Source organism: Thamnophis sirtalis, unplaced genomic scaffold (assembly GCF_051295495.1).
Source record: "Thamnophis sirtalis isolate CommonGarterSnake01/CBP01778 unplaced genomic scaffold, rThaSir2_p1.2 scaffold_1, whole genome shotgun sequence".
NCBI lineage: Eukaryota > Metazoa > Chordata > Lepidosauria > Squamata > Natricidae > Thamnophis > Thamnophis sirtalis.
The window spans coordinates 162,414,408-162,432,889 of NW_028261381.1; the positions used below are offsets into that span (position 1 = coordinate 162,414,408).

General features: G+C 45.4%; 1 protein-coding gene across 1 annotated transcript; it reads right to left on the reverse strand.

Annotated features, from left to right (window-relative positions):
- Window positions 1-15,156: 15,156 nt before the first annotated feature.
- Window positions 15,157-17,189, reverse strand: JUND (JunD proto-oncogene, AP-1 transcription factor subunit). The gene has a single exon (XM_014065999.2). It carries the CDS (start codon window positions 17,004-17,006, stop codon window positions 16,017-16,019), a length of 990 nt encoding a protein of 329 aa, XP_013921474.2. The 5' UTR covers window positions 17,007-17,189; the 3' UTR covers window positions 15,157-16,016.
- Window positions 17,190-18,482: the final 1,293 nt, after the last annotated feature.

The window sequence follows — 18,482 nt, forward strand, 5'->3', positions numbered from 1 at the left end:
TCATATCAAACTAACCTGATCTCTTTTTTAACCTTAATAGATAGAGGGTACTTGGAAATCAGCAAAGTGTTTGACAAGGTTCTTATGATATGATAGATAAGATGGATAAACATGGACTAGATAGTACTGGGGTCAAATGAATGTGCATCTGTTTCAAACATTGGACCCAAACACCGTCTGTATGTGGGTCTAAATTACCTGGAAGAAAAATATGGAGGGTTCCCTAGGATTCTAGCCTAGTGCTGTTCAATATTTCTTAATGAACGATCTATAGCACAGGTGTCAAACTGGATCGCGTCACATGACGTATAGTGATGTATCGCAATGTTTTTTCGCCTTTGCGGAGCCGGGATGGGCGTGGCCTACATGTAACGCATCTGGCCCACGGCCAGCTACAGCAACGGATTCTACAGCAATGGTCCCCAGCCTTTCTGGCTTGGCAGCCTGGCCGGGGTGGGAGAGGATGGTTCCGTGTGAATGGCAGGTGTGCACGCAAGAGTGCGCAAGTCCATTTGCACATGTAGGAAGTTAAAACCCACCCCTCTGCTAGGAAAATGAAATATCCTGGGAAATACTGAAAAGGCAGAATATTATATTTCCCTGGATAAGAAATGGGGAAACACGTTTTTAGGCAGGAAACAGACTCACTCTTAATAGCTCCCACCTTTGTCAATGGGCCCTTAAAAAAAGCCTGGGCCAGTCTATTCTACATAACAAAGACATCCCCCTTCAGCTCCAGGGTGATGGGGTTAAGGCATGCTAGTTTTTGCCTTTACCCATCTCACCACAGGGCATCTGGGAAGAAGCAATGCTCAACCAAACTTAGACTCACAGCCTACAGAGTTGCTCCTGCATGGTCCCATGGGAGTCTGACAACCAATCAGAATACAAGATCAAGATCAAAGACCAGAGAGTATAAAAAACTCAGGAACTCTCTGCAAGCCCCTTTTTTCCTCTTTTCTTCACCCAGCATCTGGAAGCATGTGATCACCTTTTTCCCCAGGACCTCAATGCTGTCCACCATTAAACCATCTTTCCAAGCAGTCTCCATGTTTCCAGTGACTTTTTCCCCATTTGGAACTAAACCCAGAAGGACATTTCTTCCAACACACAAATGGTGGGTGCGTATACCTGCCATTCGCACAAGTGGAGCTTTGTGCACATTTGCCCATCATTTTTGTGGTCTGGTTCCAAGTGGGCTGAGGCCTAGTAGTGGGCCGCAGCCCAGAGGTTGGGACCCCTTATCTAAAGAATGTAATAAAAAGAATGCCTAATGATCAGTGTTTCTCTACCTTGGCAACTTGAAGATGTCTGAACTTCAACTCCCAGAATTGGAGATATGATGGGGGTCTACAAATATCTAAGGGCTATCATGTACAAGAGGGGCTCACTGTCAAAACCAAGAAAAAGGAGTATTGTAGGATCAAAGGATGGAGATTGAATATTAGGAGGAATTTTCTGACAATCGGAATTGCCAAACAGTGTAACCACCTAGAATAGCGATAGATTCCCCTTTGATAGAAGTTTCCAAAAAAGAGGTGGGTTGCTACCTATGAAGATGGTTTACTAGATTCCTGCACTGAGCAGCAGATTGGACTAGATGCCTATACTAGATACCTATACTAGTTTTACAATCATACATTCTGTGGTATGAGTTATCCATTGGAAATCATGGAAAAAAGGTTGAAAATCGGTGAAACTCCCAAGCCTCCAAAACTGAGATGATCTGAAAATTACAATATAATAGATACAGTTTACTTGAAGCTGGAGGCTACAAAGGTTTGCCCCTGCTCCAAATCATATTATTGACAATTATGCCAGATCAAATCAATATATCAGTGTCTCTCCCAATCCTGGCAACTTAAAGATGTATGGACTTCAACTTCCAGGGAATTCTGGGAATTGAAGTCCGCACATCTTAAAGTTGCTGAGGTTGGGAAACACTGCAATACATCTTTGGTCATTATGCTAAGAGGTGATTATGGGTGTTAAAGTCCAATTCATCAATGGAGAGAAGCTGATTTTGATAGAGGTAAGAGGCCAAAAATTATTTCTATCCTTTTTTGATTTAGCTTTTGGTTTCTTATGTCTGCATGTCAATAAAACTCATACCTCCTTCTTGAATTAGAACATGGAAGTAAATTGTTTGATAACTATTTTTTTTTAAAAATTAGATGGATGAAGGCTTGTTAAGCATTGTAAACATTGGCAATTGTGCCTTTGCATTTTTTCCTCCTAACATCTTTCATGTCATTCTTCCAATTTAATTTTTGGAAAAGTTTATTTCCAGAAGGGAGCCTTACAAGCCAACAACTAAATAATCTGCCATAGGAAATCAGTAAAGTCAAAATAAACTGTAGCTTTGGAGCTTGTTACTGGCAGACTAAAGGTTTTAGGGATTTTTAGTCCATATGCGTATGGAGAAATAGGAAATGAGCAATAGCTATATTTGGAGTAAAGTTTGCACTGTAGAAATAGAAAACTGTCAGGTGGTGAGTGACTCCCATACAAGGAAAGTTGATGGCTTTAACATTCTTAAGCTCACCACAAAGGGAAGCAAATGTAAAAACCAACAGAGGCACTTTTTATGAAGAAAGATGAATCCTAGTGTCATACCACATGGCCTTCTGTAGGAAGTTATCACCCAGCCCTCTCCCAGAAAAATGAAATATCCTAGGAAATATTGAAAAGGCAGAATATTTCTCTGGATGTGAAAAGAAAGAAACGTGTTTTAAAAGACAGAATAGCTGCCTGTAGCTTCCTGCCCATCCCCACTTTGTCAATGGGCCATTAAGAAGGCCAAGCTAGTCCCTTTATATAATAAAGACTTCTCCACTTCAGCTCCAGGGGGGATGGGATTAAAGAATGATACTATTGGCCCCAACTCACTACATGGCATCTGAGAACTCAACCAAACCTGGATTCAAAACACAGCTTAGAGAGTTGCCCCTGCATGGCCCCATGGGAGTCTGACAACCAATCAGAATACATACAGGAACATGAAACAGAGAGGTGGGACTGAACAGGTTATAAAAAGCCTAGCAAGCCCCTCCCTCAGCCCTTCTCTTCTTCTCCACCAACATTGAAGCATGTGATCACCTTTTCTGTTCAGGGCTCAAGCCATGTGGTCCTGTCCACCAATAAACCATCTTTCCAAGCAGCCTCCATTTCTCCAGTGTCTTTTTCCCCACTTGGAGCCGAACCCAGAAGGACATTTCTCACTTCTTCACCAGCTATAACACTGATGTAATGATAGATATAAATGTATAACATAAATGCAATAATTATAAATGTAATGTCATAAAGAGTACAGGGAAGAGCAACAAAGATGATTAGAAGTCTGGAGGCTAAAACATATGCAGAACGGTTGCAGGAATTGGGTTAGTTTAGTTTAATGAAAAGAGAGACCAGAGGTGACATGATAGCAATCTTCCAATATCTGAGGGGCTGCCACAAAGTAAAGGGGGGGGGTCAAACTATTCTCCAAAACACCAAAAGGCAGGACAAAAAATAATGGACGTAAACTAATCAAAGAGAGAAGTAACCTCGAACTAAGGAGAAAATTCCTGACAGTGAGAACAATTAACCAGTGGAACAGCTTGCCTCCAGAAGTTGTGGGTGCTTCATCACTAGAGGTTTTTAAGAAGAAACTGGACATTCACTTGACTGGAATGATATAGGGCCGTGATGGTGAACCTATGGCACGCATGCCAGAAGTGGCATGCAGAGACATGTCTCCGGGCACGCCAGTTGTCACCCATTGCTCTTCTGGGTTCCGCCACACATATGTGCACCAGACAGCTGGTCTTTGTGTGCGTGGAGCGCCGGAAACCGCAAGAGCAGTTGCCCGGTGCACAGGTGCACACCAGGAAGCTGAGCATCTGGTTTTCGGCACACACATGCACACCAGCCAGCTGGTCTTTGCACACGCATGCATGCCAGAAACTGGAAGACCAGGTGACTGGTGCGCGTGCACATGCACATGCCGGGAACTGGAAGCTCAGCTTCGTGCGCTGGGGAACTGCTCTTCCAGTTTCTGGGGCTCACGCAATGCATATACACGCTCCCATTTTGACACTAGGTGCCCAAAAGATTCACCAACACTGATATGGGGTCTCCTGCTTGAGCAGGTTGGATCAGAAGATCTCCAACGTCCCCTCCAACTCTGTTAACCTGATCCTCCATATGTATTTCCCCTGCCATTCTCCATCATTTCCCCCTCTTATAAAAAAGGATTCTATTAGGAAGGCTCCATCTGAAGCATGGAGATGGTCAGTTATCAAGCAATGCTGGCCACAATTAAGGCCACAGCTAAGATTCAAGGCCTTTGGTATCCAAATGGTATTGAGAAAGACTACTACTAGCTATAGACGTTCAATTTAGCTATGATTATTAAAAATAGGTCTCTCCTGAGAGAGTAGAAGGAGAAAGGAAGGGGAAGTAGAATAGTATGGAGACGGAAATACACCAATGAGAGGAAGAGTGGGAAGCAGAAGGGAGAAGAAAGATGGGAAGAGAGGGATAGGAGAGAGGTTAAGGGGGGAAGATGAGGAGGATGAGGATAAGGAGGAGTGGAATGTAGAGAGAGGAGAAGGAGAAAGGAAGGGGAAGTAGAGTAGGAAAGGATGATGGAGGGAAGATAGGAAGTAGGAGAGAGGTAGAAGAAAGAGGTGTATGGAGAGTAGAAGAGCTAATAATGGGTGTTAATCTTTTTGGGGCGTTGAGGACAAGAGGAACTGATGTAATCATTATTTAACATTATATGATACTGGCTATGTATAGTATACATGTGATTGTATGTTATGAAAATGGAAATAAAAATATGTTTTTAAAAAAAATAGGTCTCTCCTATTCCACAAATGAACTCCATGCTCAAGTCTGCAGCCATCATCACATCTTGTTGGAGGAATTAAATTCCACACATTAATCCTGCCTTGTGAGAAGAGGGACTTTCTTTTTTAAGTCCTGAATCAATGATGATCCATTTTGTATTTCTCTCTTGTCCATTTTCTCAATGCTATGGTTTGTTATATTTATGACCCTTTATAGCTCAATCAAGGATGTGGTAGCTCAGTGGTTAAGATGCTGAGCTTGTCGATCAGAAAGGTTGTTCGTTCGAATCCCTAGCACCGCGTAATGGAGTGAGCTCCCTGTTACTTGTCCCAGCTTCTGCCAACCTAGCAGTTTGAAAGCATGTAAAAATGCAAGTAGAAAAATAGGAAACACCTATGGTGGGAAGGTAACAGCGTTCTGTGTGCCTTCGGCATTTAGTCATGCTGGCCACATGACCACGGAGATGTCTTCAGACACCACTGGCTCTTTGGCTTTGAAACAGAGATGAGCACTGCCCCCTAGAGTCAGGAATGACTAGCGCATACGTGCGAGGGGAACCTTTATCTTTACTATAGCTCAATCATGATTTACTGGTTAAATAGTAATTGGCAGGATCTATTGTCTGATTTTCCAAGTCTGATTTTCCCCCCGTCCCAACAAGAGATAGTCTTCTCAGTGATTTAAACGTCTCTAGCTTCTTAGCAGCAAAAAAAGAATCCCTTTGTTTGGCTTGTATTCCCTTCCTTTCCCTGCCTTGTTTTTGGCTGATATCCATAAAATCTGTTTCTTCCTTGTCCTCCTTCCTCAAGAAATTGGCACAGTCTCCCTCTGGTTTTGTTTTAAGACTTGGCCTGGGCAAAACTTTGTTAGTGCCCAGTGAAGGCAATCAGCCCAATGGTGAGGTTGCATTCTCTAGGCCTGGGCAGGATTTCAGATGCCCCCTTCCTGGTTTCCATATACATATTTGAAAAAAGATACCTATTTTCCTCCTTACAGATTTTGTCTACGGCAGGAGAGTCTAACCTTGGCAACTTGAAGATGTGTGGACTTTAACTCCCAAAATTCCCTTCAACTCCATGCTGGCGGGGAATTCTGGGATCTGGAGTCCACCAGTCTTAAAGTTTGCCAAGTTTGCCAAAACCTACTTTAATGGGAAGGAGGATAATAGCTATTACTAAGAATTCTGGGAATTCACATGCTGTATCTTCAAGTTGCTAAGGTTGAGAAACACACTGGGATGAATTGATATGGTAAATCCAATACTTTTATGGGCTTGGTGTTCACAGCCACCACCACCCCAATCACATTTTAGCCTAGCATGTAGTTAGTTTAATTCAGTGTGTCATCTGAACCCAAGATATTGGATTAATTCACATCAATGCAGAGCCTCTTTAACCAACCATACCCATTTCTGGAAGTAGATCGTCACGTGACAGGCCATGACATTCTTAAATTAGAACAAAATGTGCTGTGTCTGTCCTTGAGCACATATGCAGAAAATGGTTCAAACTTTGCAGACTTTTAACCACCATTGAGCAAGAGTGTTCTTAAGTGAGTTTTGCCCATTTTAGGACCGTGCTTGCCACAGTTGTTAAGTGAATCTGGCTTCCCCATTGACTTTGTTTGTCAGAAGGTCGCAAAAGATGATCACATGATCCTGTCATTAATAAATGCCATTTATCAAAGGCCCTAATTTTGATCATATGACCAAGGGGATGCTACAATGATTGAAAACTAGACATAAGTCACTTTTTCCAGTACTGTTGTAACTTTAAACTGTCACTAAACAAATGGTTGTTAAGTGGAGAAGTACCTGTACATACCTTTGGGGAAATAGTTAATGCACTGATGAGCTTTGGATGAACTTTTTTCCCCCTAGTAATCTTAAAATTCTTCCAGCTTTATTCCCATGAACACTGCTTAACAGACCTCAATCTCTGCCAGTTCTTAGTAACTTAATGTTTAAAATTTACTTGACACATTGACTCATAAGCCAGTCATGTCAACTAGATTCACTTAGCATGCACACTAAGAGATGTTGGATAGCCATTTGTCTGAAACGATATTCCTGCCCAGGCAGGGGGTTGGACTAGAAGACCTCCAAGGTCTCTTCCAACTCTGCTATTGTATTGTATTATGTCTTGATAGCTCAGGCCTGTCAAACTGGTGGCCCATGGGCCAGATGTGCCATGCGCAGGCCACACCAGGGGTGGGTTTCAAAAATTTCAGCAACAGATTCTCTGCCTGGTTGCTGGGTAGGCATGGCCATGGGGGATGTGGCCTAGTCAGCCTCCTGCACCACGGCAGGTTGGGGGGGCATTTTTGCCTTTCCCAGGCTGCAGAACTCCTCCAGAGGTCCATTTTCTCCCTCCCCGAGCCTCGGCATGGGCCCTGCACTTACCTCGCATCCAAAATGGGCCGCGTGGAGACTCCTGGGACCGGAGGGGTGGGCGGAGCCAGCTGGGGTGGGAGTTGGAGGTTCTCCGAACCGGCCGTAACATTAGCTATGGGTTCTCCCAAACCCTGGTGAACCTGTAGAAGCCCATCCCTGGGCCACACTCACCCCAGCTCCACAAAGGCAAAAAAAAATAATAATAACGATACATCATGTGATGCAATCGAGTTTGCCACCCGTAGGGCAGCTTATCCAGTGTGTTATACAGTCACAGCCTGAGATTTTACAAAGATGGGAAAGAGTTTTGATTTTTAAACTGCTGGATTGTATAATTCCATACGGGGACACACCACTATTGTCTTTTTCTTCTTCTTTCTAACAAGCTTCAGGGAATCTTTTGCAGAAGCAAATATTTATTTATTTAAGCTTCCAACTGTTAATACATAGAACAGGATTGTACAAATAGTCCTTGACTTATGACCACAATTGAACCCAAATTTTCCATTGCTAAGCAAGTGGTTTGAACCCCATTTTATGACCTTTTGTGCCAATCAAGTTAATCATGCGGTTGTTAAGCAAACCTTGCTCCCCCCCCCCATCGACTTTGAAGACAGCTGGGAAGGTTACAAATGGTGATCACATGACCCCAGGACAATGCAACTGCCTTAAATACATGTCAGTTGCCAAGTGCCCAAATTCTGACTCCTTGACAATGGAGCCGAGGTGGCACAGTGGGTAGAGTGCAGTACTGCAGGCCACTTCAGCTGACTGTTATCTGCAGTTCAGCGGTTCAAATCTCACCGGCTCAGGGTTGACTCAGCCTTCCATCCTTCCGAGGTGGGTAAAATGAGGACCCGGATTGTTGTTGGGGGCAATATGCTGACTCTGTAAACCGCTTAGAGAGGGCTGAAAGCCCTATGAAGCGGTATATAAGTCTAATTGCTAAGAGATGCTGCAATGGTTTTAAGTATGAAAACCGTTCATAAGTCACTTTTTTTATGCTGTTGTAACTTTGAACCTTTACTAAACAATTATCGTAACTCGAGGACTTAGCTGTACCATACCAAGTTATTGCAGGGTCACATGGGCTTAATCCCAAAATCTTCATTGCAATGAAAGCTCCTCTAGATATTGCTATCAAACAGTAACTTTCAACTGGCCAAAGGTGAAATTAATAAACGCATGAGGATCAAACGTACTAACTGCATTAATTAGCTTGCATTCAATTTTTTTTTCTAGTTCCACCCACTTCTTTGGTCTCCAGTGTGTCACTTAAAATTAAAATAACCCCCTGAAAGTCCCTAAAATATTGGGTATGTTTGCAAGCCTTTCAAATCCTCTTATCTAAAAATGAAACCTGTTCAAGTCATTCTGTTCCGTCAGCTATGTTTCTCCTCCTAACTTTTCTGTTTCTGTTCCATAGCCTGCCACAATTTTTTAAAAAATCTGTTATTTTAATAGAGGAACTCACTTGAAAGCTTGGGAGTTTGCTCATATTAATTTTAGATTGGATTTTCATGCCAAGTTTGAAACAAAATATCTACCACTATCAAGATTTCCTTTGTGGCTCTAAAAAGGTTTATTGTACCCAATCTTGTCTTTCTTTTTTTTTTTTTTGGTCCTTGAAATTTGCATATTGTTATTACTAAATTTGAGGGTTTCATTTTGTTTTTTTGGCAGGCCACTTAAGAGAAATTGGGATCAGAAAAACAGCCTGGTAATCAAATTACACGTGCATAAAAATGTATAGATAGCCTGCCATCAACCTTATATTATGAAAGAGAAAGTTAAGTGATGAGAGAAAAACAGGAAGAGGTTGAAGGTAATTTTTCTCCAAACTAGAATGACTCAAAATATTCAGATTAGCAGCAAATCTGTAAGGCTGTTAAAAGCATTTAGAAAAACTGAGGTCCCATGCGGGTTTTAGCACATTTTACTCCTTTAGTTTTAGAGAAGAGGGGGGGGGGGGAAATCTCTCTTAAATTAGAAATCACAAAAGGCTGTGGGCTTCTGCATCCAACCTGATAAGCAGCCTCATAGTCCCAGGCCGCCAGCTGTAGGACAACTGAATGTCAACAACAAAAGGAAGAAAATTGGCACCGAAGAGATTGTTTTGGTACAAAACCACAGGCAAGCTTTAGGCAATAATTCAATCAAGTCCCTTCTATCACTGGCAGCTTTGGCTCCTCCAGCTTCCAAATGTTGTTGGACTGCAGGTCCCTGCCAGGATACGCAATTTCTTAAGAATTTAAGACACAACATCCACAGAGTTCAACATTCTGGGCTTTTAGTTCTTAAAAACCTTTCCCTGTGTTCATGCAACACGTTTGTCACAGTTTATGGAATTAACATTAAACAATAGCCTGAATTGTAAACCAGGCGCACACCAAGTTTGCACAATGTATTTACGTTTAAAATGCTGGTGGCCAGGGGTACGCAGTTCACAGTATGGAGTGCACACAGCTTAAATCTTTGCTCCTTCTAACCAATCTCCCTCCTCTTAAGGGGAGCCTCATTCTTGGAAGCACATTATACCCTTGGTTGTCTGTTCTCTTGTTAGTTGTTGTGTTCTGTGTAAAGATCAGGCAGAGGGGATATTGGAGGGGTGGGGTCTAACATGGCAAAGTTTGAATAAATAATTATCAAGCACTTAAAAGAGTACATTTGCTCGGTAAGATTTTAAGGAAGTATCTTCCAGGCGCCTGAACTCACCAGGATGTGTGTGACAGAGAATGCCCTTAAAATGTTCCACGCTGGTTGTAAAATTGAAAGTTAAATGTTGTTTAAAAAGCACTGGGCAGTTCATGCACATGTCTACTGTGTTGTTCAGAGTATAAGATGCACCTTTTTCCCTCAAAAAAGAGGGTGAAAATCTGGGTGCGTCTTATAAACTGAATACAGCATTTTTGGCCTCCCGAAACCCCGCACCCTTTGCAAAAATGGCCGTGCATAGCCTTTAGGAGGCTTCCAGAGTGCTTCTGGGGGCTGGGGAGGGCAAAAATGAATGACAAATGGGCTGTTTTTTGCTCGTTTTTGCCCCTCCAGCCCTCAGGAGCACTCTATAAGCCTCCTAAAGGCTATGCATGCCCTTTTTATTTTGACGAAAAATGGGCCCATTTTCGCGAAAAACGGCCCATTTTTTGGAAGTCTGCAGAGTGCAAAAACTTTTTTTAAAAATTTGCCTCTTCAAAATCTTGGTGCATCTTATACTCCGAAAAATACAGTATATATAGCAAACATCAAAAGGGATACAAAACTCAAGTGGATTAAGAGAAGAGCTGTTGAATAACTAGTGTGGAAGCCAAGCTCTTTGAGGTATGGTTAGAAGAGCTGGACATATTTACTTTCTCCAAAAGGCAGAACAGGAGATATAGTGGTCTATAAATATCTAGAACAGAGGTCTCCAAACATGGCAACTTTAAGACTTGTGGACTTCAACTCCCAGAATTCTTCAATCAGCCATGCTTGGGGACGCCTGATCTAGAAGGTTGTGCCATGCAAGAGGGGGAAGGCAGATCTCTATTGAAAGGTAAGGGCAGGGTAAGGGCCAATTAAGTAGGAGTTAAAAGGAAAAAGTTTGAGGCTGAACATCTAGAAGAATTTCTTGAGAATAAGAGCTCATGACGACTGCCCACTCATGAAGGTTTTTGAACAGGAGTTGGGTGATCACCAAAATACAGGCAGTCCTCCTCGACTTATGACCATGATTGAGCCCAACACTTCTGTCGCTGAGACATTCGCTAAGTGAATTTTGCCCCATTTTACAACCTTTCTTGCCACAGTTGTTAAGTGAATCACTGCAACTGTTAAGTTGGTAACACAGTTGTTAAGTGAATCTGGCTTTCCCATTGACTTTGTCAGGTCACAAAAGAAAATCGCATGACCCCGTCGTGAGTTCGTTGCCAAGCATTCTGAATTTTGATCATGTGACCATGGAGATGCCGCAATGGTCGTAAGAGTGAAAAATGGTCATAACTCACTTTTTTCAATGCCGCTGTAACTTTGAACGGTCACTAAATGAACCACTGTAAGTCAAGGACTACCTGTAGAGGTGGTGTAGTAGATCCCGGCACTGACTAAATGGTTGGTCTACATCAGGGGTAGTCAACCTGGTCCCTACCGCCCACTCTACTAGGCGTTCCAGCTTTCATGGTGGGCGGTAGGGGTTTGCTGTAACTCTGCTTTATAAATTTTATAAAGTAAAGTTACTTCCCTACTTTATGAATCACCATTTCTGTGGAACCGGTGGGCGGATAGAAAATTTTACTACTAACAGAGATACAAAAGTGGGTGGTAGGTATAAAAAGGTTGACTATCCCTGGTCTACCTGACTGCTAAGGTTCCTTCAACATTCAGTGTCAGACTCTGTCCATCACCCTATGTTGACGAATCAGTACAGGAAGTCCTTGACTTATGACCACAACTGGGACCAAACGTTCCATTGCTAAGCAAGTAAGTTGTTAAGTGAGTCATGCCTGATTTCAGGTCCTTTTTGTTGTCCCAGTTAAGTGAATCACTGCCATTGTTAAATGAAACTGCCTTCATGTATTAACCTTTGCTTTGTGGGAGCGACTTGGGAAGGTCACAAATGATAATCACACAATCCCAGGTCACTGCGATTGTTGTACCGGGGCCCAAAGTTTGATCACATGGCTGTGGGGATGCGGTGACAGTTGTGTGAGAAATGGTTGTCATTTTTTTTAAGTGCCATTGTAATTCTGATTACTTAAATGAATGGTTTTAAGTCGAGGATTACCGTATTTTTGGAGTATAAGGCGCACCTTTTTCCCCCCAAAAGAGGGTGAAAATCTGGGTGCATCTTATACACTGAATACAGCATGTTTGGCCTCCTGAAACCCTGCCCAGTTTTGCAAAAATGGCCATGCATAGCCTTTAGGAGGCTTCCAGAGTGCTCCTGGGAGCTGGGAAGGGCAGAAATGAGTGAAAAATGGGGCTGTTTTTTGCTCGTTCCCACCCCCAGCCCCCAGGAGCACTCTACAAGCCTCCTAAAGGATATGCATGCCCTTTTTTGACAAAACAACGGGCCCATTTTTCACAAAAATGGGCCATTTTTGGGAGGTCTGCAGAGTGCAAAAACTTTGTTTTTAATTTGTCTCTTCAAAATCTTCGTGTGTCTAAAAATATGGTATCTTTCAATTCTAAAGAACAGCATACAAGTTTAAAACTGCATAGGATGCTTATGCAGTTCTCTCCCATTTTTTACAAAATTGGCCCATTTTCTTGATTCCTTCCACATAGTAAACCAACAATTGGTGAAGTCAAATAACAACCTGGCTTAAATGCGATTGATGCACAGGTCAGTGGGTTGTGTTAACACAGCTGCTTAATAGCCCTAGTCCATAAAACCAAACGCCAATGCAAGGCTCACAACCATTCTCGCAAAAGTCAGACCTCAGTTTCTTATTCTGAGTTTTTCTGGACTTCAAGTCCCAGAATTCCCCATCCACCATGACTGGGAATCGTGAGACTTGAAATTTAGACAATCTTCAAGTTGCCATGGTTAAGAAACAGGGTTGAAGTAGTTTTCCAAATACATCTGTGTTTTTTGGCATGTTGACTGGAACTAGGAACTTTAAAAAATGCTAGCTTGGGCCAAATTACTGGGGAAGCTTCCATAGAGACGGTTGTCATCCTTATCCTTTTTTTTTTATTGCAGCTTCTCATGTGGAATGGGAATAAGACTCAGGGAAGGCATCTGAAAAGTCGAATGCCGAAATTCCCAGTGCCAGGAGATTTGACAGCTAGCAACAGATGGGAGTTTTTTAGCTTAGCAGAAGATATGAGGAAGTATCATTCAAACTTATGAAATTATATCTGGTAAACAAAGAATGGGCAAGTTTTTCTCGTCTTCCATACTACAACTAGAAACCACACAATGAAACTTGACTAGCAAATCTAAAGCCAATTGAGCTGTAGAATATAGGTAGTCCGCAGCTTACAACCATTTGTTTAGCAACTGTTCAAAGTTACACCACCATTGAAAAGTAACTTATGACTCACACTTACTACCATCACAGCACCCCCCCAGTTACGTGATCAAAAATCAGTTGCTTGGTAAATGGTATGTATTTATGACATGCCATTTACAGCATCCCAGGGTCATGTGATCAACATTTGCATTTGATAAGGCACGGCGGTGCAATGGTTAGAGTGCAGTACTGCAGGCTATTTCTACTAACTGCCGTCCGCCTGCCATTTGGCAGTTCAGAACTCACCAGGCTCAAGGTTGACTCAACCTTCCATCCTTCCGAGATGGGTAAAATGAGGACCCAGATTGTTGGGGACAATAGACTGACTCTGTAAATCGTTTAGAGGGCTGTAAAAGCACTGTAAAGCGTAAGTGCTATTGTTATTGCTATTTGGACTACCAAAGTCAATGGGAGAAGCCAGTTTTGTTTTACCACAGCAGTGATTCCCTTCACCATGAAAATAGAGGTTGTAAAATTGGGCCCAACTCACATAACTGCCTCACTTAGCAACGTCTCAATTGTGATCCTAAGTCGAGGACTACCTGCATGCTACCACAAGTATGGTGTCATCTGCATTACTTTGAAAAGGGACTAAATAAATGCCTAGAGCAGCGGCTCACAACCTTTAGGGCACCAGGGACCAGTTCTGTGAAGAGATATTTTTCTGTGGACCAGAGGGAGCGTGATTTTGCATGCTGCCTGCATCCCACAGATGTGGCTTCACTTGCTTGTGCAGCCTTTTCCGGCATGCTGTTGCCTGATGCTAGTCCACAGACCAGGGGTTGGGGACTACTGGCCTAGAGGACAGGAATATCAATAGCTACCAGCAATTAGGTCTGGTTGCTTCTCCAAGCACAACAATCTATCTCTCAGCACCAAATGCATGGGAGCAAGAATGGGAAAAGGTTGCCTTGAACCTTCTTTACTTGTGGTCTTCCTAAATGCGCAGCCCATGAAAGAGAAATGCTGTCTAGATTGGCTTAGGTGCGATCTCAGATTCTCTTCAAATATTTCAACTATCTATCAGAACAAGGCAAAATATTTAGATGTTTTTCACAACTACTCATTAATGTCCCTTTCCAGTAGCCATTTCTCTGCTGAAAGACAGGCAGTTGCAATAGTTTTGGCTCTTCCTAATGCAGGACTGATGGAATCACTCATTCTCTTCTAATGCACATTAAGAGCTAAGAATCTGGAATACTTTATAAGTTGCCTCCTGTCATATTTTATGACAAAGAACTGAAATCCAGCAACATCTGGAGAGCTACTAATTTTTAAACAGATGTTTTTAAAAAATCAAATTAAGCAAAATAGTACCTATCCAATTTCATTTTGGAAGGCCATCTACAGAAGCAGGGAACTCCAGCATTGCTGAATTAAAGCACTCAGTTTCCCTAATTGGCCCTGCTGGTGGATTTCTGGGAACTTTCATTCATCCTCATGAGAGCTGATACTGCTGTTTTCACTTAAGATACCATATCCTGCTAAAAACCTCAGGGAAATCTAACTTTCCTTTTTTTTCAGCAGCTAACCTCCCACACCTCCCCAAACATTAATGTAAGTTAAAAGATACTCAGAATTAACAGAAACAAATAACTTGGAATGACGGGTGTGCGTTTACAAGATTATAAGTGACTAAACCCTGTAACCAACAAAAAGTAGCCATGAATGCCCCCGTCCCCCCAGCAACCCCTGTGTCCTGCGGATCAATTGGGACTATTAATCCCAAATCTAGTCTACCAGAATCCCAATTCTAGTCTACCAGAATTTCAATACAAACTGGGGGGGGGGGAGGAGAACCTGCCCAAAACAGCCCCGTTCCTCAGACATGCACCAGAGGGCACTCACTACACACATTTTGGGGATCAGCTGCCTCAAAGGAGTCAGAGCCCAAAGTGAACCCCACCCATCCCCCCCAAAAAACAGGCAAGACATGTATTTGTTTTCATCTCCTGCACAGGATTTTACTGCACTGTGGAATGTGATGCTATATCAAGGGAGGGAGGGAGAGGGAAAAAGAGAGAGAAGGGACATAATAATCCCTCTCTTCAAAACAAAGAGATGAGTAGGAGCCAATATTAACATAAATATGGTAAGGGAGAGAAAAAGGAAATGCTGCCATGGGAAGAGGAAAGAGAGAACTTGAAGCCTGTCTGGGCAAAGTTCAGTCCAAAGTCTATGGCAAATCCCAAAGACTGAGATCTGTGGCTAGCTTGGGAGGAGCCAGTCTAGGCTCTCCAACCACTCCACCTCGGAGATCCTGTCACTTAAAAAAAAACAATTCCCATAAAGGAAGGGTATCCAGAGTTCAAAGGCACAAGACTAGCGATGCCCCGCCCCCTTTCAGACCCCGATTCTTTCTTCCCTTCGTAGCCCAGGAAGTCCTAGGGAGCGATACTAGGCCTGCGTCCATATAGGCTGCTGCGCCCAGCTTGGGAGGGCCGTGGAAAGGCTTCCCGGAGCGTCCTTCTTTTCCCTTCCCTCGAACTCGCATGAAGTTCCTGTCCAATGTGAGAGTGCCGGAGCGGAAGGGAGGTGGAGAGAGAAGCCCGCGAGAGGCACCGGGGCACATTCCCCTCGAAGCGGCAGTTCGCAGGTTGCACTTCGGGGTGGAAGCAAAAGGGCGCGGGGGAGGGGGGGTGTTCCCACGCGTCTCCTCGGTTCGCTACGCCTCCCCAGCACGGAGAGCGCGCCTGCCGAGGACGGCGGTGTGTGTGCCTCCCTCTGGCGGGTCGTCGGCGGAGGGCCTCGGGTGCCCGAGTGGCCGGAGCGCACTCCTTTCCCTGCCGAGGGGCCCTTCAGTAGGCCGGGACCTGGTGGGGCTGCTGCTGCTGCTGCGGTAGGAGCTGGCAGCCGCTGTTGACGTGGCTGAGCACTTTCTGCTTGAGCTGCGCCACCTGCTCCCGGAGGAGGTTGGCCGTCGAGGCCAGCTCGGTGTTCTGGTTCTTGAGGCTCTTGACTTTCTCTTCCAGGCGGGAGATGCGCTCCAGCTTCCGCCGCCGACACTTGGAGGCCGCGATGCGGTTGCGCAGCCGCTTGCGCTCGGCCTTGATGCGCTCCTGCGTGTCCATGTCGATGGGCGACAGCGGCGGGCTGTCGCCGAAGCTCGCCACCTCCGGCACGATCTGAGGCTCGTCCTTGAGCGGCGGCGGCGGCTGCAGCCGAGGGTGAGCCTGGTAAGCCCCCTCGGACGAAAAGGCGGCCGCGCCGGAGAACGTGCTCAGGTTGGCGTAGACCGGAGGCTCCACGGGCGGTGGCTGCTGCTGCTGCTGCTGGGCCAGGCTGGCCGTGGGCGGCAGCTCCCCGACGACCGGGCCCGCGCTCCCCAGCTGGTTCTGGTTGTGCAGGTCCTCCAAGGCTTTCACGAAGCCGGCAGCGAACTCCTGCTCGTCGGGGGCTCCTCCGCCGCCGGCTTTGGGAAAGTGGAACTGGGTGCCGCCGCTGGTCGGCGTCGTCGTCACCAAGCCGTTCGACTGGATGATCAGACGCTCCAGCTCCGGCGAGGCCAACTTAAGAAGGCCCAGATCCGGGGAAGTCAGAAGCGTCTGGTTTTCCCCTGGCGGCGGCGGCGGCTGGTGCTGGTGCTGCGCGGAAGGGGCGGCATGGCCGGAGGGCGCCTTCAGGCCTGACACCACCTGATCGCTCAGGGCCAAGGCCAAGCCGTCTTTTTTCATCATGGTGCCGTCGAAAAAAGGCTGCTGGAAGTCGCTGCTTCTTCGAGAGGAAGGCGCTGTCGTCGAGGCCGCCAGAGCGATCAACACATCGTCATGGTAGAAAGGTATTTCCATCCTCTTCCCCCCCGCAGGCCGCGGAGGGGAGGTAGCCGCCTATGGTCTCCGCAGCGCAGCGCTCGGGGAATGTGGGACGGGCCCCCAGTTGCGCGCCCGACGTGAGAGGAGGAGCGTCAGGTTTCTTCCCGGACGGCGCTTTGTTAGACGACGCCACCGACAGCCGACACTCGCCACCTTCCTCCCCGCGCGGATTCAAGACGCTCGCCTTCCTCGGGGAGGTCCCTTTATAGTTTCCGCCGGCCCGATGAGCTCACCGTAACCGCTTCCCATTGGCTGCAGATGACGTCTGGGATAGCTGTTTTGCATGAAGGGGTGGAGCGTATGTAGAACTGCGTCCAGCCGCCGCCGCCTCCTCCTCCCCGTCCTCCTCCCCCCACTCTTTTTTTCTTCTCCTCCGTCTCTCCTGGCAGGCCCCGTCTCCGAGGCGACCGGCCCCGTAAACTGCATACAACAGCGCGCGGCCTCTTGGGCTGATGTCATCGTGAGGCCGGCCACGCACGCGGCGCTTGCTTCGAGGCGGGGAAGGAGAAGGGGGAGCTCGTGCGGCGATTCTGCTCCTCGGCCTTTCGGTTGGAAAGTGAATTTTGCAAGCCCCATGCAGATCGGCTTTCTTGCAGCTGCACGAACGGAGGAAGAGAAAGGAGTGCGGGGAGGGGGAGAGAGGTTCCCTAGCCGCAGAGACTTGCAAACCGAAACTCATAACCGCAAGAAACAGAAAAGAGTAACCGTCGAAAGCACAGTTTCTCTGTCTCTTCCCCTTGGGATGTTTGAATTGCTACATATATGCATATCACGAGTGCTGATTCCCCTCTTCTTTGCGTATAAGAGTGGGGGGGGGGGGGAGTTAGCAATATAGCAATAGCAGTAGACTTACATACCGCTTCATAGGCCTTTCAGGCCTCTCTAAGCGGTTTACAGAGAGTCAGCATATTGCCCCCAACAATCTGGGTCCTCATTTTACCCACCTCGGAAGGATGGAAGGCTGAGTCAACCCTGAGCCGGTGAGATTTGAACCGCTGACCTGCTGATCTAGCAGTAGCCTGCAGTGCTGCATTTAACCACTGCGCCACCTTGGCTCTTAGTTTGCCCTTATAACTCCTGATCTTTTTTTTTTTAAGGTACGGTTGTTCTCAGATCAGTATGATTCAGTTTCCTTGAGTAGCTGGATTTTGTTACAGGGAGTCTTTGACGTGAATCTATTGGTTTAGTGATGTTCAAAGTTAAGATGGCTGGAAAAAAAAGACTTATGACCGGTGCTCACACTTACGGCTAGTTCCGTCTTGACCAAGGACTGGGTGACTGGGCCTCTCTCTCTTTCCCTCTCTCTCTCTCTCCCTCTCAACTCACGGTGTGGTGGTTGTGGGGAAAATAAGGAGGAGGAAGTTGTGTGATATGTTTGCCACTTTGAGTTATTTGAGTTAGGCAAATATAAATAAACAAACAAAAAATGGATGTCATCCAAAGTTCGTTTGG